Here is a 26708-nt window from a genome sequence, read left to right as displayed (position 1 = left end):
ATTGATGGACAGCTACTCTGTGATAAACATTACTAAGATGTGAGGGGTAGGATGAAATCATCCCCACATGGAAATGAGACAAATGGATTTCTATACCTTCTTTAAAATAATTGTTGCTGTCAAGTAGGATGGGCACAATTAAATTAGGAAAAAAATTTCAGAATTCCAGTCACAGATTGGGTTGGCAGATAGGATCAATCAACAACCTACATTATGAACTGAGCAATTTTGTTACCAGCATCATTGAAAGCATAAATATATAGCATATTTATAAATATTCACAACGCACCTCTTGCAACCACCATACATTATACTCATAAGTGAAGTAGTTAGCAATGACAGCTGCCACTAAAGTTTTCTCCATAATTACGGCTAGTTCAGAAATGCTCTGATTCTAAGTACTATGGACCATGAAGTAGAGAATTTTTACCTCATACATGCTTTACTAGCATAATTTCTGCTGACAATAGACATACGGGAACAAACAAAAATCATTTATCCCAGTAACATTCTTATGCATCTCAGTTTCCTTTGAATTTAGCTCAGTATAAAGTTAACCCTGAAACTTCCATAGCTACAAGAAAAATCATATTGGTGCTGTGTTGTGTGACATTGATTAAGCAAATTAGAAAAAACAACCAGAACCATATAACTCAGGATAAATGAAAACCAAAATCAGTTTATCAGGCTACATGTCACACATCTGTATGCAGTGGTATGTCCTGTCATCTGAGAACTAGATTTGATTTCCAGCACTCAGCAAGGATATACAGCAGAATATACACAATAAGAGGTGATTTTGTAGTTTCTAAGACAAAGTACGTTGATACACAACCATACGAAACCTTTATCTAGAACCCAGATTTATAGCCAAGAAAACCTGAGAGTATCTAAGGCTTTGACCTAGAGGACAAGGAAAGCTCCTGAAAGAAGTAGGTTCTTGTAGAAGATGGAGACCAGGAGGCTCTGCCAAAAGATCTTTTTTGAAAGCAGAAGAGGCCGGCATTCCTTTTTTTATTATTTTATTGGGTTTTTTATTATTCTTTTTTAAAGTTTCTTCCTAAGGAGAGTATCACATAAGTCTTTAAAAACAACAAATTGAATTGAGACAGTAGGCCTGTAACATCATTAAACACAGACCAACTGATCACAGCAGCCAAAAACAACTGGGCCTCTGATCTGCCTTCTACAACAATGGCGTAGAGAGATTATCTCTGTTTTTAAAAGAATACAATTTATCCAGATTTTTAACATTATAACCAATAACAAATTTGGCCCAGCTTGTTCAGTAGCCACCAGGGCTCACAATGTAAATGCAACAATGCACAGCTGTGCAGTGAAGCTGAAAAACATGTTCTGACTTTGTAAAAAGTGTGTACAATGAATATTAAACGATCTCCTGAATTTCACACTGCCACTCGCCCAGAATCATCATCTCAATCCCTATTATACACAGCACTTTGTGGAATGTTAATGACAATTTAAACTAATCCAGAGTGGATGTGTAAAGAGTCAGGGCAGTGACAGGGATACAGTATATTGTAAGTGCAAATTGTATGTAGCTTTATTTATTCATTTTCCTTCTTTATTTCATGAAGATCTTTTCTTTTCAAATTTGAAAGAAAGGCTATTTTTGATAGCCTTGGTGGACAGAAAATGAGGTTTTCCCATCAAAATAGTTAAGATATACACATAGGCCAATTTTGATTTATGAAAAAGGAAAAGCTGCCATGTACAAGAATGTCACGTCAAAGGCTGGGGAGATCCAATGAATCGTAGAGGAAAGGGATAAGAAGCTTCATTAAAAGTGTGGTATATGGAAATTCTCTGTAAACCACAATGCTTTGTAACCTCATATTTGTGTTCTATATATATTTGCATCAGCTTTCAAAGAATTATGGCACCAAAGAATCAGGAAGCTTAGCTAGGCAATAGGAAGCAAAATGATGTAAACATTCAATTGTTTACAGAACTAGAAAGACTGCATTAAGGGCATACAATCTGCATTAGCATATATCACTTTTTCCTTCCATATTCTGAAAACTACCCCAGCTAATACTTCAATCAGAAATAGAGTATGAGGATTCAATCTTCCAGAGTTCACAACAGCTTCCATTTATTAACACAAAAGTGCATTATTGTCCTTTTTAGTTATTTGGGGGTAGGGGGGGTGGGCTTGACAGGGTTCCTTGTGGCTTGAAAGAATCAGCATTCAAACAGTATTCATTTTAGGCTGTGGCAAGCTAGAGTTAATAGGATCTACTCCATCCTGGCTTTGTGCCTCTATTGTCTTAGAGGGCGCCTTCCCCAAATCACCACTCCAGTAAACCCCAGTCTAAATTTAACTCTTTTTTGGACAGATATATCTTCTCATAAATGCTTCCTTGAAAAGGCAGTCACAACCTAACTTTTTTTTTGTCACAACAGGCACTCACACAAAACTAAACTGTGAATTCTCTACCAAGTATACTGGCACAAAAACATGCCCACCTAGCAACTACTGAGTATCCAGAAGAACCTACTTGGTGTCAGAGTAAGTTCTGCCCTGTCTGAAGGAGAAGCAAGAGCTTCTGAGAAGCTGTAATACTTTTCCAACACAAACAGGAACACAAGATGCTAAGTCTAGGGACACCGCTAGATTTTAGATACTCTAAAACACCTTCACACCCCAGTATTAGATATGGCTCTATGTTTTAATTTAAGATACATTAAATATAGCACATTATATTTCTAGAGAAGAAGTCCTTGCCTAGAAATGTGTCCACATTTCTATATTACATTTTCATCTTGGCTTATGAGACTCATTCCTTACTTTGTTTTTCACCCTTCCATGCTCAAAGCAGCACAGTGGCAGGTATACTGGCTGCAACAAGAACTATGTTTTTCCCAGCACAGAGATACTAAAACTGTTGCCGCTTTGGCTTTTCAAAATGTTCATGAAGTGGGAGAGATGGAAGAGACTGATCAATACCTTGCTGAATGCATGTGCAAAGGTTAGAAACAAAGTATTGGGGAAGGGAGGGAAGGGAGAGCCAAGTAATCTAAATCCTTTTAAAAAATCAGGTTGTTACCTAGCTCTCCTTGATGTTTACTCAATTTATAGCAGCTTCTTCCCTAATTAAAATAATGGGGATTTAAAAGAAAAAATTCAGCAGATGCATAACCTACTTTTATAATATCCTGTATAAAAAATTTTAAAGCCAGAGAGCTTACTTTAAAGGCTCATTCTTTCAAGCTGCAATTCTGGGAAAAAATTCTGAGCACAGAAAAAAAAACAAACCAGAAAGGCTTGTGCTGCCTGCACTCAACTCTTGCCAAATACATTGCAGCACGATTTTATTTTACCAGCAGGACTTCATTATACGAGGGTTTTAGTAAAAAATTATGCAGCTAAAGGGCAAGATAAAGACTGTAGGAGTACTGGGGGAAGGGGTCAAGAAAAAAAATTGAAAAACAAGAAAGAAAAGTAAGAATAAAGAAGTAGAAGGACCAGCCTTTTACTGAAGCCACATAACAAAAATAAGATTACACAATGGTAGCCACGTCGAGCCTGACTGATATCTCAACACGTGAGCTGTTCTGGTCTACGCTTTCCTGACACCATGTGGTTTGTCTGTAGAGGTGCATTCTGTCGGTCACTCGAACAGCCCTCAAAGGGCTGTTCAAAGGAAGTTGTTTTTAAAGGTGTTTTTAAACCCAAAGGTCCTCAGCCCACTCTCGGCTGGATTACACGTCCTAGGATAGTCTTTCATAATAAAGCCATGTTATGACACCTATATTTTATTTTCATTTCACTCCAGCCCTTTATATTTCAAATTAATTTTCTTTCATCCATACTCAAAATAGTGTTCAATTCAGAAGTCAGATTAGTATTTTAAAAGATTCTGAGAGGAACCATAGCACATTCTGTGAAATAAAACACCTACTTAAAACATTCTGTGAAATAAAACACCTATTTAAAAATAAAAATTTTAAAATCAAATTCACAGCAACCAAAAAGAGCCCAAACACAAGTTAAACCCAAGCCTGGCATGTAACAGTTTTCCCTCCCATACTGCTACTAGAGAAGCAAGCCAGAAAACAAAACAAACCAGCCAAGAAGAATTGCAAAACAAATGCCATTTTGTTGAGACAATTTGTGTCCCAATTTTAATGATTATTGAGGCCCAGATGTCTTCAGACTCCCTCAGCTGTAAAAAAATCTGCTCTTATTAACTGTGATCAGAATTCAGGAAAAAAATCCACTTTCCTTTTAAATGTTTATGTCTAATTAACAATTAAAATGAGTACAATTATGTTTATTTCTGCTTCATGTAACTCAGCCATGACCACAGTTCTCTATGCATTTTCAAATCTTTAGGTCATTCAGTGAATGCTTCACATTGGACCCTGAACTCCTTGTGTCTCCAGTGGACATTTAAACCAAGCATGTTCAAATTCGCATTTGCTGACTTCTTTAATTTTTAACCTTTCTATTAAGATAATTCTGTCAGCAGTAACATACACACAAAAAAATTTTCCTAACAGGCAAGCATTGCTAATTGCTGTTTAAATTCATTTTCATTTCATCCATTAGCTTACTTCATAGTCAGGTGACTTCACTGAAGAACCTTTCTCACCTGCCCAGAGATTTTTAACTACAGCCTTTACATCTTGATCTTTCTCATCAAGATGTAAATGTAACAAAACAAAACAAAACAAAAAAAATCACAAACAAACAAACAAACAAAAATATTAAAGGCTCACGAATGGATACTATGGATACTAGAAGTCAAATAGGAGACTATATAGAATCATGGAAAGCATAGCAACTTCTGGTAGTGTATTTGTTTATGAAATGGAAATTACCTGCATCATTTACACCAGATAAAGCTGGTGCTTATCAGCAGCTTCAGATATAAATCATTGCAGCAGCTTTGTTCCTGTGATGATTAGTATTTCCTCAGTCTTCGAATTAACCCATTGCTTTGCAAGACTCATCCTTGGTAATTGAAGGCACTTTCTTTCTTCAGAGAAAATCAGTGTCATGAATATATCATTATCATATATAATTTCTGAACAGACTCACTTCCACTTCCATTTATTTTAATTTTTCTCCTCTGTTTTCAACTGTTATATCTAGTGGACACTCTAACATCCTCTAGGAGAAGCCATTTTCAAAGAGACATTTCTACTAACAAACAAGAAATGCAACTGATTTCTATTACAGTTTTAAGTATTTCATAGGTATCAAGCAACAAGACATAACTACAGAATAAATAAAATAGATTTTACTATTTAGGTAGAACCGGAACCATCCTGGGATATCTTTGGAATCCACTCAGTAAAAGTTTGTCTTGCAGGGGCAGGGCATGCTATACCAAGACACTGTACCCAGCTGGTTTGGGGCACAAATGTGGGGGTCTCTTGTACCCAGGGGGTGCAAGGGTGTCCTGCAGGGAGGAATTCAACAGCTGCACTGTGTAGTCACAGTTGTTTCCAGCTGGCTCTGCAACCACTGTGCATCCCATGTCCCACACCAAAATTTCAACCAACAATATGGTGCCTCCATTCAGACAGGTTTAAAAAATGTGACAGCTGCCAGGAAAGGATGAACAGAGAAGACTCATGATGGGGATATTGTTGATGGCATGGATGGACATGTGCTCTTCAGAGGTTCTCCACATGCAGAGGAGGTGCTCTGAAAGGACTGCAGCCCACAGTGAGGATGCCCTGAAGGGACTGTGGTCCACTAGTGACACAAACACCAGAGTACAGACACCCCTGAAGAGCTACAGGCCATAGATGATCACTACCAGTAGTGAGACATTTCCAAAGGGACTATGACCCACAGAGAACATATGCCAGGGCAGAAGGTTCCCAAAGAGATGGTTACCCATGCATAAACCACGCTGGGGCAGAGGAAAATAAGAAGAAAAGATTGGGAGAAAGAAAATATGAGGTGTAAAACCCAACTCCACCTCCCCAGATTGTGACTGTTTTGTTTTTGAATGACTCCTGAATGGAATACCACCAGCTTGAGATAATCTTAAAAGAGATCATGTGAGAGGTACATGAAAGGTGGATGCCCTCTCTGGCTCTTTCTGCACCCTCAGAGATAATGGGTTTGTTTCAAGCCTAGAATTAAGAGTTTCACAAATATTTGTTTCCTCCAAGTGCTACTATATACTCCAATTTTTTGAAAGACTATTCAATCTGAAAGTTTATTATGTGTAAGTCACACAAAATATATGTTGTATGATTTCTTCTTTTTAAGGTAACAAGTAACTGTCAAATAGCACCTGTTTCTAAGTTAGATAGCAAGCATTAACATTAATGACTTCATAGGTAGCATTCTTACCTCTAAGATGTAGTATTAAATAATTTGCCAGAATGGTGTCAGGCTGAATTACTGGCTTCACTGTCTTTTAGATGCAGTATTAAACTTATACCTGAAGTATTTATGGTCCTTAGAGAGCTCCACTGCACTGTGAACAAGGTTTTCCCTGGAGTTCTGACTAAATCACATTTTTGCAATTGCATTCTGTCAAACTAAATTTTCCACTGCATTTTTGTTTAAATACTCTGCACTCCTTTGCCTCTTGTCTTCAACTGCTGTGCTGTAGTTGTGCACACTTTTAGAACCCCAATTGTCAAGAAGTGTGCGACAAGGTCATGCCACAGCTTCAATGAGAAAAGAGCTTTTATTTCACCCAGCCTTCAGAAGAATGGTACGACTACATTTCCCCGTAGAAGCACAAGTCATGCACTGTTAATTTGAAGTGAGACAGGCTAGACATTGCAGCATTTACAGAAAGCATTAAGAAGTAGTAGCCTTCAGTATTGCCAGTTTCAAGTAAAGGTTGGTTTTGATGTAGAATCTTTTCAAAGGTGGTTCTGCAAAGGTCACACTGGTAATTCTTTCTAAGCAGAATTTGGATTTTTACATTCATGATCATTATTTTCAAGCTTCTGTTTGTTACAGAAGCAGAACCAGCCACTTTTTAGTGAAAGGTTGTGACTCCAGGTTGATATGTTGCTGAAGTAGTCGAGAACTAACAGAGACTTCCACACTCATGACAAACTATTCTCCCATGCCCTCCATTTATTACAAGTCTCCCAGTGCAAGTATTGTGGCGTGCTATGCTTAAAAGCAAACCACTGTTCTGACCCCACAAGTGACTCAAAAATGCACAGAAGCAGATAGTGCATCCAGGAAAATGAAATTTTCATACTCAAAGCAGATAGCTCTTCCACTTCAGGTGTGACAGCTCTTTCTAAGAACTTGAGGAAAGCCTAAAATCTTTCTTGGACTACATAAATTATTTAAATTTGTGTGGAAAACTGCAGACATACTGTATCATCCGCTTTGTGTAAAGATTGGTCTATCCACCATTCACCATTCAGGTGTTGACTCCCCGCTCTTAATGCTCTTTTTCTCTGGCACTGGAATCCACTAAATAACTTGCTCTAGAAGACTGTCACCAGTTTACTTCAAAAAAAGCAGAATTCTTAGGTAAATTTCAAATTAGATAAAATTCTCTTATCTAAATGACATCAGCAATGACAACAAAGATACTTCAAGTTATTTTTATGATCTGAAATTCCCAAACAAAGCTACAAGCATGTCCCACTGAAGATTCCTCATAGTTTGTCCGCAATATGAGTTATAGGTATTCTGAACACCCTCACGTTTTTACATCTTTTTTTCCTAGAGAATCATTCCTTATTCTCATTTAGTCTCATTATTTGAAATTTATTTCAGCTAAGCAGAGTTCAAATAAGCACAACCACAAGTGGAGTTATTCAGCAATAGCTACAGAAATTAAATTTACATCTACTATAATCAGAATTAACTTTCAAGTGTGAACAAGCTCCTTATTACATTATCAGAAACAGAGGCTGAATTACAATGGCATGTTTAGAATACAGCTGCACAGACATACCGGCAAAAATACCTAAAAAGTATGATTTTCAATAGTACTTTATCAAAGCTTTTATGCAAAAATCACTGCCACAAGACACAGAGAACAGGCCACAGAAGCAGCATTCCAAAGCAGATACACATGCATGTGAAAAATGTATCATGGAGAAAAAGAATAATTACACATGTATTTTCAAGTGGACCATACTTCCTGAAGTCATTTTTAGAGTAAGATAAATATGTCCATAGACTAAGAAAATCAAAATTTATTTTACAAATTTGTTTAAATAAATAAATAAATACAAACAATCCCTGCTTAGACTCAGCCTGCTTTAGCAACTGGCAGTCCACTAAGCAGTAGGAAGGAATAAGAATTCTTCAATTCTGATTCAATCTTTTCTGTCATGCGGGCTTTTCATTTAAGAAAAGCAACGCAGCAATTACTACTCAGAAAGGGACACATAAATTACATTAGCAAGAAGAGATTCCTGCTGGTACAGCAATTCCAGACACAGTTGTGTGGATCCCATTTGGACTGTAAGACAGATATTTTCTCTCTTCTGATATTTTCAAACAACAACTATTACTTCTTTAAAGGATTTCCCTCTGTAGAATTAATGACAGCAGCAACAGAGAAATACATAAGTTTTGCAGATTGATTGTTATGACACCTAGCTAATTTATTCGTATGATCAAACTGATACTGAAATCTAAGTCAAGACATTGGAAACCATGGGAGAGCCACAGCTTGAATGCTAAAGTGTCTTAAGAGAATTTTTAAACAGGGGCTGTTGATCATTCTCTGGAGAGAGCACAAGTCAATTCAGTTTGAAAAAAACCTGTCTCATGTACTACGCAGAAATGGCAGTAGCTGCATTTAACAAATGATTGATGAATAAGCATCAGCATCAAGAAAACAAAGTCAAAAATTGTTGCAAACATTTTACAGAGGAACAATGAGGACAATAAAAAAATAAAACAGATAGAGCTTTCAGGGAATTTTCATTCTTTTCCCATTTTTTTTTTCAACAGGTTTTGGGTTTGTGCACTTCATTCTTCAGCTTGGAATCTTAGGTTGCAGACAGAAGGATATTGCACATTCTAACTTACAACATGAAAGATGATGGTGTTATGAAACAATAGTATATAAATTTGAATTAATTTGAACTACCTTTCACCATATGAAAAATATGCAAAGAAAGATAGCACTTGTTTTACATTTACAGGCATTTCAGTCAAAGATTTTGTGGTTTAGCTGATACGTTAATATATGTTAATTTATGTTTGTCTCCAACTGAAGTATATTTAATGTGTCTATATTCACCTTTTTATTCTGATCTTCACTTTAACTGCTAGACTTGTGCATTAAAAAATGACCGCATTAGAAATATATTAAAAAGATAATTGAAAATAGAAATTGAAAAATAGGGAAATAATAAATAGCTTCATTATGAAAGAAAAATCTGGAGCAGACTGACATCTTTGTTGAATTAAGTAACCTAATTACGGTGCAAACAAAAGAAGGAAAAACAGCTTTCTTGTTTAAACACTGAAGATACAAAAGGGGCCATATTCTGAGCCTTAAGCCAACTATCATCTCTCAAAGCACCAAATGCAAGATCCACAACAGTATCCACACGAACTCCAAACCAAAAAGGCTTTCAGGGCTAGGCTCTCCACCTCAGCTCTGGCATGAATTTTACTGGCTGTAGTAGAAGCTTTCATTGTTAACAAACCAAACACATTATTTCCACTGGAGAGGATTTTAAAGGCCCTCCTAGGAGACCCAGCTGGAAAGCTGTAATGTCTAAATCTTCTGATGAAGGGTTCACATGCTAGTAGCCACTTTATCTTCGGACTCCTTTTCTTATTTAAATAATTTCTTAAAGATGTATGCACTACATGAAAACTGTGGCTTACTTCATCAGAGTTTGGCACATATATCGCCTCAGTCAGTCAATATTAAAAGAGGCAACAATTTTTAGCCATTTTGAAAGGCAGGAGAGTGGACATGGGATGTGGATTTGTAGTCCTTAGGATACAAGCAGTCAGGCAAGCTTGTGAAAGAATCAAATCTACCTCTTTATGAGAACTGCCTGGGTTTCTAATTGATCACTCTAGCAAAGAGGTTCAAGAGATATATCTAAACTCTTAATTATATAGCAAGAAATAAATGAGATCTGTTTCAAGTGTGTGCTATAATTAGCACAAGCTATTAGTCTCCAGTGAAAATATTATACCATCCACTGGTCCCAAGAATTCCCAAGGGAATTCGTAACTGTAGCTAAATATCAATGTTGTCATAAATAAAAGAGCCATTTGAACTGAATCTTCTGCTAAGTATACATCAAACTCTCTATTAACATAGAAAATAGAAATAGTAGCTGGGAACTACAACCTTCTCACAACACAGTGGCAGGGGACAGGGGGGGTCAGGGAGAAGCTAAGAAGCTAAAAAATGAGCAGTATCTACAGTTTTCAAGAAAGCTTTTATTTATCTTGCAAGATACCAGTCTTAAGTAAGGCTTAATCTTCACTAAACACTCCATGAAATCACCTCAGCTTTTTTTCACATTCCTTATATTTTAATCCTCTCATCTAGTTTACACTAATGATAATTAGCTTACTTTCTAAGAGCCTTATTGCTAACAAGATATAAGGCAATTCTGTTTGGCTTGTCTGGATTGTAGCATATCTTTTACTCACTTTTTGACCATGTCTCATCTATTTAAGTGGTATTTTGCTACCTCTTAGTTCTTTTAAAAAAGATTCAAACCAGTGGCACTTAGAGTAAATAAACAACACCTTCACACATAATTTACTGTTCTTGACACATAGATGGTCATCTCTGTTTCTGTTGGCAGCACAGAGAGTAGGTAGCTGCAAAACAGAAACAGATCAAATTTAGAGAGTTCTTAGAAAAAAATGCATCAAAAGTTCTCTTTGTGCCTCGAGGCTATATTAAATAAAATGTCCACATTTCACTTAATACTGTTACTCTGTTGTGTAGTAAAGTTTGTACCACTGCTCTCTGTGTAGGGTTTGCTTTACAAAACTGAATATATCAGATATAACAGGAAAAATATTTTCTCTCCATATATATCCAATATTTTCTCCCTTCTTGTTACAATCCCTGAACTATTTGCTTTTAAATTAAAATTAGATTTTAAATTACATTTCTATTACCTGTATTGTGAAAAGTTAGTCAATATGAAACACGCACTAATACTCTGATACTGCAGCCGGACTTACAAAGCCCTTTAGTCTGGTAAATAATCTTGAACTTCTAAAGGGAGTCAAAAAGCAAAACTTAGGCAAGCTTTGAAATGGTAATAACTCCCTCTTCAGCGAAAAACAAAACAAAAACAAGCAAACAACTTCCCCTCAACAAATAAAAACAGAGAAACAAACCAAATCAAACAAAAAACCACACACACAAAACCAACAAACAAAAAATAACCACAAAACATAAAACAGGAAGCAAAAGTAATGAGAAATAACATCGGGATGAGAACACACAGCAGGTAGCAAAACTGGAGATGAACTCACCACTTGCAAAACTACTTTCAAGATGCAAATTACTGTTCTTGCTGGTCAGAAAAATCACTTCATGATGCTATTCAAGCATACTCCCAGGATATCGTGACACTAAGGGAACAATGAAAGGTAGACATAAAGGAAAAAGTCTCTTATTATAGTATCATAAAATAGTTTGAGTTGGAAGAGACTTTAGAGATCATCCAGTTGTGCCCCCCTGCCTTGGGTAGGGAACCTTCCCCTGCACCGGGCTGCCCATTCATTCAGCCTGGTCTTGAACACTATCAGGGACAAGGAGTCCACAACTTCTCCAAGTTATTTCTCTAACCATCCTCATAGAGAAGAATCTATCAAGATTCTTCTACAGGACAGCACACATTTTTACTCCTTTGTAATTACAACAACAGTTTAAAAACAACTGATTCTTAGCTGGTGTTTAGGGTGATGTTTTTCCCTAGAACTGAGAACACTTATTTATTTTTCCTGATAAGTAATAACCTTGTTATCTCTAGTTAAACAATATTAGATTTAAATTAGGATTAGAATATAAACAAGAATAAATATCCTTGAGTTAAGTAAACAGTACATCATGTAGTAAATTGATAACACCATGTTGCTTTACAAATAAATACCATATACTTTAGGCAGTGCATTTATGGTATTGATACAGGCCACACTTCCCGTGTCAAATATTTTGTTCAGCTGTGATATATAAAGGAATAAAGGTTGCATAATTACAGATGGTATTTTGTTTCACTAGTTAATACAGAACAAATAAATTAACCACCATCTTTGCATAATTATTGTTTTCCCTCTTGAAATGCTAGGAATTTGAATTTCCTATCCACAGTACAAAGTAACACAATCCTTGATTAATTAAATATTAGCTAAGTTTCTCTCTACAACTGTAAATTGTACTTCAGTGAAGAGATTAACTTGCATCCTGAATCAAAAATAACAATTTAAATGCACTGATTGATTCTCCTTAGGGCAATGAAAAATACACCACTCTGACAAATGTGCTTTTTAAAATTATCCACATTTCTATATTTGCGAGCTATAAAGAAAAGAGGGAAAAGGAAAGAAATGAAATTTCCGCATTCAAAGCACATCTTGAAGAATTATGTGGTTTTAGCAGACTGCACACTTGGACAATTAGTACTGTCCAGAGTATCAGCAGATATGGATTCTTTCTTCTCAACTAAGTGAAACTTACGTCTGTATTTTTGTTAAGCATGTATTAATGAAAGGCTTTAAGCTTCAGCTTTCAGAACATGACTGCTAACTTCGACTGTTCCCTCTTTCTTTTCTCAACATGTCAGAATACAACTGCCTTTGCTTCTCTATAAAAGTGGGGGTGACAGCAATTTTTATTCTTGCAACACCTAAGATTCTTTACCAAAAGTAAGAAACATGCTGCTTAAGGGGGTTTAGAGAATGCTTTGGCAAATATCCTAAGAAGAAAGTTGCTGTTTCTTACTTGTATACTGCTGAAACCTGTTGCTAAGGATGTGCTTCTTCAGCTAGTTTGAGGCCAAACTACATAAATAAAGCAAAGTCTGCAGGCAGTCTTCATTGGCCTAGTAGGAAAGATTACCACCTCTCCTAGACAGGCAGAATGCCTCTCTTGGGCTTCTCGGGAGATTTCATTTCAAATCAAGAAAGAATTAGCTCTCTGGATGCATAAGGTCAGCTACATGCAGACTGACTCAGGGCAGTGTTCTCTGAGTTTGTGACACCACAATGTCCAATTCTTTTCATCAGCAGCCTCATCCTGATGCATGCTCCCCCTCAGAGACTGAAGCAGCAGATCCCCTACAGTGATATGACTGCCTCTTCTGATTTCCAGCTGCAGTGGCAAAGGGCCTGGTTTAAGTTCTACTGATGATCGAGTTCTGAGCTGTGCCCCTGAGTCCTGCCCAATGCTTCCCAGTTTTACTGCAGGCATAACACAGCGAGATTATGGCCTATCCACTTCAGCTTCAAGATGAAGACCAAAGCCTGTCAAAGGCTGTCAGTTCTCTGCTTCGCTGTGTCCTGCAGCAGTCAGGGGTAGACAGCACTTTCCCATCAGTACTGCTGAGGGAGCTTCAGGGCACTGCTGCAGAGCACACAGTTTGGTTTGTGAACTGCCAGTGGAAGAAATGTGTTGGACAGCACACCGGTAACTGAACAAGGAAGCCTGATGAAAACAACAATGGGGAATACTGCCCCTGTTCTTTCAGAATCACATAATCACTTTTGTTGGAAAAGACCTTTAAAAACACTGGGTCCAAGTGCATCTAGGAGAATTATAAGTTTCACAATTTTCTGAAGTTCTTCACTAATCTTTACTGATTTGAATTCATCACCTTTTAAATCAAAGTCCTTGTGAGGACATAGGGAACTGCAAGACTTAACCCGTTCTGTGTGCTCACTCCTGGTAATATAAAAGTCATGGTTTAACCCAAAGCACAGGGGATGTTAAGTTTGAATCACATTAACATATAGACCCTGGAACAGTGTGTCAAGAGAAACTTTGGAATGAATACAATCAGAGATTTTCACACAGCAGAGTAACTTCTGGAGATCCCCCAAGACCTATTCATTCTGCCTGATACTTCTTTTTCCTCTGCCCACTAAGAAAAGTACCCTCATCCTCATAAGCTTTCAGCTCACACAACAATCTAAAAGATTACACTACTCTATAACGACCTAGGGTTTTTCTTATTTTAAGAAATGTACATTCATTTCTGCATGCACTCGAGCTATTCTGCTGACCAGCTCTCAAGGCACTGAGAAGCTCTGCTTTTGAATGAAGGAGGACACCGGGTTTGGTGTGGGTTTTGTCTGACACAGCAGCTCAACATCTCCTCCAGAACAGTTCTGTTCTACGGCTCTCTTCAGGGCTGGGGCCTCTCCGTATGGCCATGTCACTGCTCCTGCCTGCACGCCGTTCCTGCGAAGCCCCGGGCTGTGTTTCCCGGGCACACCCCGCACCCCGGCTCTGGCTGCGGACGCGCGGCGGTTTCGGCCGCAGGTTGCTGCTCTCTCCATCGCGCTCCCCAGCTCCTCCTGGGCCACGGCGCGGCTGCCCGAGGTGGCTCCCACGGACGGGAACGAACCGCTCCGCTCCGTCTCGGCCCCGTCGCTTCCTCGCCGTCGCACAACGCCCCGCGCCTTTCCGCTGCAGCGCCGCCTTTCCCGCCCCGCTCCCATGGCCGCGCCGGTCACGCAGCAGGTCGGGCGGGCGCGGGGCTGCGGGCGGCGGCCGGAGCAGGAGCGGGAGGAGCTGCGGGAGGCCGCCCGCTGCCTGGTGCTGGACGCGGACGGGAGGAGCGTTCCCTTCCAGGCCCTGTACGCGGAGCAGAAAGCCATCGTGCTGTTCGTGCGGGTGAGGAGGGGCCCGCCTGGGGGCTGTGGCGGGGCGGGGTGCGGGGCCCCGGCGCGGGCCGGGCGGGAGCCGAGGGGAAGGAGCGCAAAGGAGGGCAGTGCCGCCCCAGAGACCCCCCTGCTCTCTGGTGGAGTCAAACACTGTTTACCAGAAAGGAAATCGTTCAGCCGGGTGTTTAGGGAAACAAGTATCGTGTTCCTTGACTTCCCAGCTGTCGAGCCAGCTATCACATTCCTAAAATATCTAGAGATAAAAATATTTGCAAGGCTGCAGGCCCAGTGTCCTTGTTCAGGCTTGGATTAAATCAGTATTCTAATCCAAATTTGGTGGCTGCAATCTTTCCTATTCCTTGTTCCGGATCACTTCCAAAGTGGTGTGTGCTCAAAGTCTGCTGCTTCATAGCTATGCAATTATATCTGTTTCTGACACATTCAATTGGGTATGTTGCAGAATTTTTTGTGTTACACCTGTAAGGAGTACGTAGAAGATCTGGCAAAAGTCCCCAAGGCATTTTTACAAGTAAGTACTCTGCCGTTAATGTGTTTGTGGCTGCAATCAAGCAGATGTGTTATGTCCATCTACAGGCTTACATAAGGCTTCATTAAAAAAAAAGGAAGAGAAAAGTTCAGAAGAAGTGCTTTCATTATTTGCTATAATAGCAATAATGAACCTGCCTAGGAGACACAGGAGAGGATTTATGGCACTACAGGCTCTGTTTGCAACAGCATTATTTCCCCCTACCCTATTAGCTTGGTGCTCTTTTTACTGTTGTGTTCAGAACAGTTAGACAATATCTGACAGGCATTTCTTTCAGTATTAGTAGTGCCCTGGACAGCTGTCTTCTGACTGCTAACTACTGCCCTTTCCATTATGCTAGTAGGGCTGACTGACAGTTGTGCACGGAACAAGATCAGAAAATTGATCTGGATTAAAAATAGTATCTTTTTCTATGGTGACTTGTAAGCTGCATTAGTAGTGTGTTCTGCTCTCCAGGGCAGCTGCACAAACAAGAATGACAATGACAGAAAAGAGAAGTAGAGTGGGCAGGGGTTGCTATTGACATGTATTTTTTGGGTGGTAGGAGAAACCAGAGAAGACAATGATTTCCTGCTAAATGTGGAAAGTCAAACTGTCTCTTGTAGACTGATTGAAATTCTGTCATAGTTTATTCCCAACAGCAGCATAGCCAATGACAGAGACTCAGCTTATTAGCAACAGCAACTCCATCTAAGTCCTTCTGAGATGGACTAGGAATTTGAGGACAAAAAAGAGAAATTTCTTTGTCAGCTCCCCTTCTCAGGATAGATATTTCTAAACTGTTTGATCAGTGTTACTCAAAAGGACATTTTCTTAATTTGGCTCCTCAAATAAATGTATAGAGAGTCAAAAATGTCCACACTTCTCTTGGTGTAAATATTCTGGTTTTAGGAGAGCTTCTTTTCATAACAAGCAAAATGATTTTGTATGGGAAATTATTCGATATGGGAGAGACAAATATATAATAAAACAACCTTATATTTATTACCTGTTTTTACTGATATCTAAATGAACTTCAGTTTTGGGCCCTGTTTTAGTCTACGGCCTAAGGCTGCACCTGCATAAGACAGCAGTGCATGTGAATGCAAGTTTTATCTATCAGTGGATTCATATATGTAAATCACAGATGTTTGGGCACCAAAATGCTGCTTCTTTAGATATAGGTGCAAGTGAGTGGCAATTTTGAGTTTCCAAAATCATAGCGTGTTGCAATCAATTGAAAAGACAATCCTACCAATGCTACAGGAAACTCAAAGTTTACACAACTGTAATTCACAAGTTATCTTTTAAAATAATTTTTCTCTTAATAAATGAATGTAGCTGCTAACTGCGGGTGATATACAAAAGTGCAGTCTCCAAACATGTTAAGTTATGTTAACCTCAAATAATTTTAAGTCAGTGCACTGTGATTACTAACTCGAGACACCAGATTCTATTAATGCTATGAATTCATGTACCTAGTTCCTCTTAACAGCTTCAATACCCATGTTCTGTTCCAGGAATCAAATGTGAGGCTTATAGTTATTGGACAGTCATCATATCATCACATCAAGGTAAATAAAGTAGTCACTAAATACAATGTATCCTCTATTATGTCTTAATGGTCTGTACTAAGGGATTTGGTTTGCATGAAAAGGTGGTCTTTTGCAATGGCAATAAAAAAGGATAGTATTCACGAGAAAATTCTAATAGTAATTTATGACTAAAGCAAATAATTAAAACCTGCAGTTTAAAAACTACCAGGGGTTGCTAAGGAAACATCCTTTCTTGATATCACTGGAAGCTTTGTTTTAATAGAGGCTTTGAGGCTAAAAAAATTTCCACTTTAACATAACTAACAAATACAAGTTTTCAAATAAGAGAGGAGAGTGTGGAGCTGGCAGGGTGTCGGTATTTTTGCTGTTGTCAGTAGACCCTAACTAGTTACTGCCTTAACCTTACAAATACTGCTTTCTTTTTCTGTGTCTGTGTGTATGCCTATATTTTGCAGCCCTTTTGCAGTTTAACTGGGTATACACATGAAATGTATGTAGATCCACAAAGGGAAATTTATAAAATACTTGGCATGAAAAGAGGTGAAGGTAATAATGTATCAGGTAAGAATTATTTTCTCACCTTATTTAGACTTTCACAAACAAAACAAAATTGCTCTGATAAAATAGTTTGATCACACTGTAAAGAGAAAGTGAGTTGTTCACCAGACTGTCTCTTGTAGGCTATATTTTGTGAAAACACTGGTAATCAGTAATCTCTAAACTATTCATAGCAGCTGTTCATTGTTGTTATTCTTACATACTTTCATATTTCTAGATAGCAAGTGTTTTGTGGTTTTGTTTAGTTCGGAGCCCTCATGTGAAATCAAACACATTTCTGGGAAGCATTAGGAGTATATGGAGAGCAATGACTGGCCCAGCTTTTGATTTTCAAGGAGACCCTGTTCAGCAGGGAGGAGCTTTGATTATAGGCCCAGGTGAGCTGTTTTGTTTTGTGTGAAAGTTACAACTGTCTCCTTCAGACAACTTGTTTGCTGCCATTTCACCTGCTGTCTCTGTGGGTGCCATGAGACAGTCTTGTGTTGAACTGTGAGATTTCTGTCATATGAAGAAATCCGCAAAGTGTCACTTTATAGTTCCATCTCCTACAGAGGTGGCATAAGGCTGATCACAGTCCTGCAGAAACTGATTGGAGTGCTGATGGAACAGCTACCTCAAAGTTTGTAGGGTTTTCTTGACATCATATTTACCTACATTCTGCTTTCACATTTGATTTGAGGCATTTAATGTGGTTTTTGTAGAGGGGTAGAGCATGAAAGGGGAATTGCAACATGACAATCATCACATTATTAGGAAACATCATGCTATAGCAGATTTAAACTAGTTACATGCCTCAATGTCCTTGCTTCTTTAACATAATTAAAAAACCTTTTGTAATTGTTTAAAATACAGTGTATTGTGCAGTCTACAGAACTAGTATGCATTTATATGCTAACTGGTAGGTAGTCAGAATGCTGCTTCAATTCACTTACATCTTTGAATAAATAAATATGTTATTCAATAATTTACATGTCATTCTCATTCCAGGAAATGAAGTTCATTTTTTGCACCTTGATAAAAACAGGCTGGATCACGTTCCCATTAATACAGTTTTGCAGCTGGCAGGAGTTAAAACAGTGAATTTCTCAAACAAACCCCAGATTATTGACATATGACACTGATGTATGTGTATGACAGTGTATGACACTGACACTTTTTTGTTAATTTGTGCTCTACAAGAACAGTTCTCCAGTGAATTCTAACAAGCATTGATTCTGTTGTGTCTTTGTGGGACATCTGAAACTTTATGTAGAAAATCAGAGCATAGACTACCTGACTAGAGATGGATACAAAAGTGCTATTTCCACTGGATATAATAAAAACCAAAACACAACTGAGACTGATTGCAAAAGATCCTGGAGCTTATTATAGTCTCATCAAACAATCTTGCTAATATATTTTAAAAATCAGTGTTCAAGGTGCACTAAAGTAAAAAATCAGGTTTTGCTCAGGAAGAACTTGGGATTCTTGCCTCCAGCAGATCAACACTGGCTTTCAATCCAAGACTTCTCAGCACTGTTTTAGAGATTCCAGCACTGTATGACAATTTTGTATTGAAATACACCTTGAAAAGTCACAATTTTGAACACCTGGACTTAAGCTTATGCCTACTTTTGCATCCAGCACTGGCAGAAGTTATGAAATACATTTCACAATTTCAAGTAAATATTGTAAATACATCATCCTGTATTGTCTGCAATTCTTTTGTGTGACACAAAAACATGGGTCTGTAAGATCAGAGAGAAGTCTGTCTTATATTTGTATCTGATCAGATTATCAGTTTTGGAGTAAGCCAGATTATTTGTATTCCTCTGAAGATTTGCAGCAGAATGTTCTTCCTTTATATGTTTTTTACTCTCAGAGCAAGAGGTCTCTAAAATAAATTATTCTTAGTTATTTCTTAGACAACTGAAGTAAGCACAACAGCATTCTGGTTTGCAGTTCCGGCGTACTTCATATTATCCATTTATCTACAAATGTTTATGTTCAACATCTATTGCTTTTATTAAAGTAGACATGCCCTCTTTCATCCAGAAGACATTGCTTTTTAGCAATTTGAAAAAAAAATAAAAATGTCCAAGATGTATGGAGGAGCATATCCTTCTCTGCAGTCTCTGATCTTTGACCTTCACTCTAAAATGCTATCATGCATACATGTCTCAACTGCAAATTTTCTTCCTTTTTAAGCTTTAATGTAATTGTGAAATGGCATTTTTTGAAGATGCTTGTTCCTGCATCCATTAAGGTCACTGGCGGGCCCAGAGCAAGGTCTGGAAAGCTTTACACCATTAAGAGCATGTGAAATTAAGTGCACTGTTTCTTGATGAAATATAAAAGGCTTGCTTAAGAAACATAATAATAGTGAACAATGTAATTCTATTAAAGATACAATGCCGTAGCAACTTATTCATTACATCCCTATTTTGATATTATGTGTTTGGAAGAAGGATATTATTAATGGAAAAACACTGTTGTCAGTTCCCTGTTTGGACTAAACAGCACTCGGCACAGGGCTAAAGAAGACTCTGAACCCCTGTGATTTCAGGGCTGGCCAGAGGCTTCCTCAAACTTGGCATAACAGACTGGGACAGGCAGCTTAGGCTCACAGGGGAGTGAAGTCTGCTTTTCATGAACTACTGCCCCTACAGTCTCAAATAAGGAGCTGTCTCCTCCCTCCAGCACTCCTCCAGTTCAACAATATTTTTCAGCATGCCAGGAACTCTGGAATGCATCTGCTTCTCTGCCTTATGTTACTTAAACAACAGCCAAAAGCAGGCTGGAAAACTGGTCATATGTTTGTAAAACAAAGACAGTAAACAAACATTATTTTCAAAGAGAATGAATGACGAATACTCAGTTTATTGGTAGTACTTCCACTCTGCTTCATTCACCTGATAATCACAGACGAGGACAATGATTCTTGTTCCACTTTTATTTTGCAGTTTTTCTTGGTGCTTTTGATTTTAAAAGAAATGTTCTAGCTGGCCTCCTGCTTATTTTGCTTTTAGTATAATTAAAACAGTATACAATTGTAATGGTTTTATTGGTCCTAATAAGCACATTTAACAAAATTAACTACAGCTGAAAGAACTATGGATTCTTAAAAGATACTGGAATTAATTAAACTGTAGTTTTACAGCTCTTTAGGTTGAAGTCATCCACCCTCACCATTTCAATACTGACAGCAACCATACCACAACCTATGTATTATCCCAGCAAAATCATTTCTTCAGAAAGACTAACAAGCTGTGGACAAACAAAGGGAGGGAGGAAGAGCTGAAGTGTCCTAATCAGGGCATGGGCCCTGCCTGTTGCATCTGGCGACAGCTTGAGAGAGTTTGCTGGACGCCTGCGAGACAATGACTCCCACTTTTGTAATTAATTGGAACAAATAACGGCCACATTTATCCTTGGGATAAGAATAATTTTATTGGGAGAATTTGCTTCCGAAGTGTCAGAAGAATTTCAGGTCTCGGGTATTATTTAGAAAGGATATTTTCAAAAAACGCCATGAAAAGTGGCAACTAGTAGGTTTCCAGCAGGTTTTCTTTCACAAATATGCACACTCAGCAGATGGTAGAATACTTCCTCAAGGGCTTTTATCATGGCCAATTAGACGGAGGTGGGAAGGGAGTGGTTTTCAGAAGTTGTTTTACCTACTCCCTTGGTTTAGTGCTCCAGCTATTTAAAATAACTGTGTGTTTTAAGGTATCACTCTATCAAAGAGGCAGATTCAAACCCAGTTATTTAAACTTTTCAGATGAGTCCATTTAACGTTAGACCAGGAGCCCGCATGCCCTGGACTGTTTTCAGCGGGCCCTACAAGCCGCCAGCCCCCCGGGCCCCTCAGGGGGCACGTCGGGGAGGGCGGGGGGGCCGCCGGGGGAGGCGGGGCGGGCGCGCGCTGAGGGGCCGCCGGCGCCACGTCAGCACCGCGGGCCGGGCGCGCGCCGGGACAGGCGGCGCCCCAGGAGGGGGGCGGGGGGAGCGCGTGCCCCGGCGGGCGCCCCGGCCCACCTGTTACCGCGGCCGCCGTGACGTCACCCCCCCCGCCGCTCCGCGCCGGTGACGCCACAGCGCGCGCCCCAATCAGGGGCGGCCGTTGGGGGCGCGGCGGGCGCTCCGCCGGGCGGCGGGCGAAGGTGCGGCGGGAGGGGGGCGGTGTCCGCGGGGACGCGTCAGCCGCCGCCCTCGCCGCCGCGGGGGTCCTCCCCTCCCTCCGGCCGCCCGGGCCCCGCGGGATGAGGGGCTCGTAGCGGCGCGGCCGCCTCCGCCATGAAGCGGAAGAGCTGGGCCGAGGCGCGGCGCCGCGCGGCCCCGTCGCTGCCGGCGCTGAAGAGGACGCGGGGCGCGGGGGGCGAGGCGGAGCGGCGGCGACAGCCGCCCCCCGCCGGGCTGGAGACCTGCCTGAGGATCGCGGGTGAGGGGGCGTGCCGGGGGCGCGGGGCGGGGACGGGGGTGTCCCGGTGTCCCGGTGTCCCGTCCCGCCGGTGGCGGGTGCCGCGCCGGCTCCGCGTGGGCAGGAGAACTTGCCGGCGGCGGGAGCCCGGGGTGCTCGGCGGCGCGGGGAGCCGGTCCGTGCCCGAGCCCGAGCCCGGAGCTGTGCCTGTCCCTCAGCGAGTGTTGTCGGGAACCGGCCGCTGGTGCGGCGGGGTAACTCACGGTGCCGAGAGCAGCCCCGGTACCGAGCCGTGCCCAGCGCGGATTGACTCGTTGTTGGCGTTTTCTGCCTGCCAGAGAGAGTAAACGGAATACAACGTTAAACACGTTTTGGTCTGTTCAACACGTTGTGGGGCGGAAAAAAAGTAGCATATTTCTCCATGCATGGGGGAATATGCGCATACACACACACGCACGCAGACATACATACATATATATATGTATATGTATAGATACTTGTTTCCCCTGATGCCATTATAGCATCAGTGCTTGCTGGCTAATGGGTAAAATTATGGGCAAACGTCGCAGCGCCTCTTGACACGCAATTGCTGAGGGCTTGTGCAGGCAGGATTGCTCAGTGCCGTCCCTCCTTTTCGTGACTCCAGGCTCCGAGCCCCGCTTTGTTTTGGCACATGAGTCTGCCTCCTTTAAGAAGCCTGTTGGATCGCAGCCGGAAAATTTCGTGTTTAGGTTTGAGTTCCGCAGCTAAAAGGTGTCTTTGGGTTTAGTTTGCTTAAAGGCAACAACAACAAAAATTACTTTTTAAGTCATATGTTATAATCTCAGAATTTTAGTGTATTTACAACTTCTCATGAGAAGCAAGAAATAAACCTCCCAGCACATCTCTGTGAAGGGCATGGGAAATATCTGTGGACAGGGCAAGCAAAAATATAAAGAGCAAACATGCAGAAAAGGCACCAATGTACCTCTTATTTCTGTGCCAAGAAGCATGGTTCCTTATATTAATTAGTGTGTCTTCTAGATAACAGTATGTTTAGAAAACCATAAGATTTTGTTTTGAAAATTCGGCATAGCAATATAGGAAGAAATAAACTGCCAGAGCTTACCAGATTCTTCTTTATAAAAAGCTTTAATATTGTCAGGGAGTAAAATCCTAAATATTCCAGCCAAAAAAAAAAAAAATCAGCATTTTAGGCCTAATCTATACAGAGAAACATAATTGTGTACTTATCTACAGAACTCTAAGGCTCCAATGACTCCATATGTGTTTTGTTTCTATGGCAGCAACTGTTTATAAAGAACATGATGATAGTATGATTTTAAGGTGAGTTGTGGAAACCCCTCATGTGACACATAATGACTTTTTGCTATCAAAGTGATTTCACTGCCTGGATTACCACGCAGTCCTGTCCACCTCACATCTCCAGTAAACAGATCTGTCTAACCATTCTCATGAAGCAGTTGCTTGGATCTGGTAGTGTGTATCTGGCATCAACAAGCCCATTAAATTAATTATTTTCTCCTTCAAGGAAGTGTTCACCCATTTAAATTCAGTAGAGCACCTAGCTTTGATCTGTGTTTTTTCAGTGGGATTTCACTATGTGCAGCAGTACCTAGTATAGTAAAATTGAATAAAGTGCTCTGGAATATTATATTTGGCAATACTTCATTTTGTCTTTACCTTGCTGTGCACAGTGGCTTCTGTTTATTGTCAAATTTTTAGTTCTGATTCGAATTATAGTCTAATGTTTAGTTTGCTGCTATGTCATACTTGTTTTTTTAAAGAGAAATCTTAAAATAATAAGATACCAGGGTTATTTTTGTTCAGCTGCTTTAAAGTTGTGTCAAGGTTTGAAATGATAGTTCTGCCTTCTCATAATGCAGTTCTGAGAAGTTAATTAATAGTTGTGGACTGGAGACAAAGCATAACGTCTTATTTTTTAAATGGACATACTAGTAAATATTTCAATCACTGTAAAGGCTGAAAGATCTGCATTAGCTTATCTGCTTACAGAAACAGTGCCAAACTTTTCAAGAATGTTGCAGGCTACCCTTATTTTCATCTTTGCAAAGGACAGAAGCAGAACATAAACCCAAATTGCTGTCAAGATTAGTGGATTTTTTGTTGTGTGATATTACATGCATAAACAGCAAAGTTTCAAATCCATTCTAGGAATTTTATACCCAGAATACTTACAGTAATCATTGCATTTCTTTTTTTTTGTAACTATATGCATCAGCCATATGTCCAAATAACTATTAATTAGAACTGTCTTAATATTCTTGTTTACTATTAAGACTATTCTTGTTTACTATTAAGACTAAAGTTGTTTATTTTGGTGTGTTAAGCTTTATCATTTTCTCTTTATCAATGAGTGCATGAGGCTGACTGGTATGAATTCAATTTGCTGGAACTGAATGTATTTCTTCTGTTTATTAGAAGCATATTCCCATATCCTTCTGATCTCCGAGAGAAGTAATTTATATGATCTAAATAAAATATAGCAATGCTCTGTGAGATGCTTGAAAGCTGTTAATTTCCTTTCCTCAGCTGCTTTTCTTTCTTATTGCTCTGATTTTATAGAAAAACATTTTAAAGAAGAGGTGGAATTATGATGCATAGACCTCAGGCAAAAGGTGTGGGTTTCTCTCTCATCTATTTTGAGTAGTTAATTCTAAAATGAAATAACTACAATAACTATACATAGGATTAAATTTTAAGTTATATAGTGTCATGGGTAATTTCTCAACATTTGATTGTTCATCCTGCTGAATGTATATCCAATTTGTTTACAGAATGGAACTAACATCTTAAAGGACGCTCTAAGCTACAGTGTACATACCTATTTTTTTTTTCTTCATTGAGAATCATTTTGCTAATATTGTCAGTTGAAGTTGATAATTAAATATTCATTTTAATGTAGTCATTGATATGTGGGGAAGTTTTTTGGTTTGTATTGCGGTTTGTTGTTTTTTTTCAAACCATTAAGTTGTCTTCTTCCAGGAGTGCTGGCTTGTCCTTATAGATTTGGTGTACCCGATAGGAGGCTATTTTTCTAGAATTCTAAGGACACTTCTAATAAATATCATTAAGCTTCCAGTATTATGACTGTCAACACTTTCAATTAGATTTCATTATGAAGCTATCTCAGTACAAAAACTGTGTTTACTCTCTTATCAATGAGACCCCACTTATTTGTGAGTCTTTACCAAAGTCAAGATTTTAAATACATGTTTAAGGCTTTTAGTGTCTAATCCAGCTCTGAAAGTGCATGAATATATCATGTAATCTCATGTATCAGTCGAGAGCAGGAGAGTGGAAGCACTCTGTGTTAGTGAAGTAACAGTGTTGATCAGTCATGACATAGCACTGAAAATAATGCTTTCAGAGTTTTTTCTTTAAAAAAAAAGTTTGTTTATCTTTTTTGTGTACTTTCATTTTCTTTTTCAGAGTCCAGGCTGTTGCCAACTTTCTCATTAGCTAAATTGGAAATATGATGATGACTGAATGAATTTTTTCAGGGATAGAATGATTAAAAATAAATTCTTAAACAATTTTGCATTTTGCCTTGACATTGCAACAGAATTTGCCTTTTATGTTTTCTCTTATGTCTTTCAAATATTTTGAAGTTTTTTAAGTCAAACACAACAAAATTCCATATACCAACTCTGAATTTAGAAATACACTCCTCTTAAAATAGTAAAAACTCTGGTTATATTCCTGGTGATTCAAAACAGATTAACACTGGGTTTTGTTGTACTGTCAGTCACTGAGTTTTTCATCTAAGTCATCTATTTAACAATAGAACTCTAGAATTTATGTTTATATTAAATAATGTCTGCTGATGATATGCAAACTTGTCCTGCCACTAATGCCTGTTAAATATTTAGCTGTCATTTAAAGTCATAGAATCACTCAGGTTGGAAGAAGCCTCTAAGATCATCAAGTCCAACTGCAATTCTTGAATTAATGAAATTTCTTTCTTGAAGGCCTGTGCAGCACAACCTGAAAAGTATCAGGCTTGTTGAGAGTAAAGGAAGGAGATTATTTTTTCATCTCTAAATTCACATTAGTGTAATTTTGAAGTGGTAGCTCTCAATTTTCTACACATCTATTTCCACAGAACACTGTGACTCTGATAAACAAGCGAAGTGCTCTCTCTTCTGTAACAGTCTGCAATCAGCTTGGACAGTCATGCTTGTGATAGCTTTAGTCTCCCTAGCTGAGGTACCAGCAGTAACACAGCTGTGGTAACCTGTGCCTCAGTCAGGGGTATGTAGGCTCATTTTGTTGTACATTGGATGCTTACTCAAATTAATTGCCTGCAGTGACATCCTTGCTTATGTATTTTTAACTGTTTTGTTATATGAGGCTGACAAATTAAGTGCATTAAAGTCTATCTAGCATGCTGCAGCCGTATCTCCTAATTGCAGAGCAAATGCAGCCTGTAAGGCAGTGAGCCCTACTCTGTCGTTCCTCTGAGAAATGATTAGAAAGGTCTGCTCTAGTTTGATAGTTTTAGGATGGTTTTTTATCAGAAATTTGCAGGAATTAGGAAGTGCTCAAGTACATTATTTGTAAATTAAATACTAAAAAGTTAGAATTTTAGCAAAGAAAACATGAAGATAGTGGAAGAGAAGCCTTGCTCCTGGCAGTCCAAACCTTTGTAGAATCCTAGTGAAATCAAACCATCCATGCTTGAGTTTATATGTAAAACTCTCAAACTCTCTGCAATCAGACCCTTAATGAAGGAATTCTGCTTTCTCTTAATTTCTGTTAAAAAAACCCAACACACTAATCCTTGATTAAATAGAACTTGGAATGTGTTTGGAAAAATCGGGTGAAAACAGATGTAGTGAGTAA

At 39.2% G+C, this 26708-nt stretch overlaps 2 protein-coding genes across 6 annotated transcripts in view; both read left to right on the top strand.

The window, feature by feature from the left end:
- Positions 1–14585: 14585 nt before the first annotated feature.
- On the top strand, positions 14586–19968 carry PRXL2C (peroxiredoxin like 2C; the record flags this gene model as incomplete). Its single annotated transcript, XM_083883172.1, has 6 exons — positions 14586–14813; positions 15264–15332; positions 16850–16903; positions 17341–17446; positions 17689–17820; positions 18431–19968. Coding segments are annotated over 6 exons (717 nt in total), but the record flags the coding sequence as incomplete, so codon positions are not given.
- A 1594-nt stretch (positions 19969–21562) lies between these two features.
- CDC14B (cell division cycle 14B) overlaps positions 21563–26708 on the top strand; it is a 43117-nt gene continuing 37971 nt past the window's right edge. For 3 of the 5 annotated variants that reach the window (XM_083883757.1, XM_083883754.1, XM_083883756.1), the window contains exon 1: positions 21563–21863. In XM_083883757.1, coding sequence (XP_083739883.1) covers positions 21719–21863 — 145 coding nt within the window. In that variant the 5' untranslated portion in view covers positions 21563–21718. Of the gene's footprint in view, positions 21864–24454; positions 24482–26708 lie in introns of those variants that run through there. The other 2 variants (XM_083883755.1, XM_083883758.1) reach the window with 2 other exon arrangements.

This window comes from Zosterops lateralis (genome assembly GCF_965231275.1).
Source record: "Zosterops lateralis genome assembly, chromosome: Z".
NCBI classification, from domain to species: Eukaryota; Metazoa; Chordata; class Aves; order Passeriformes; family Zosteropidae; genus Zosterops; species Zosterops lateralis.
This window is presented reverse-complemented; position numbering and strand designations above follow the sequence as displayed.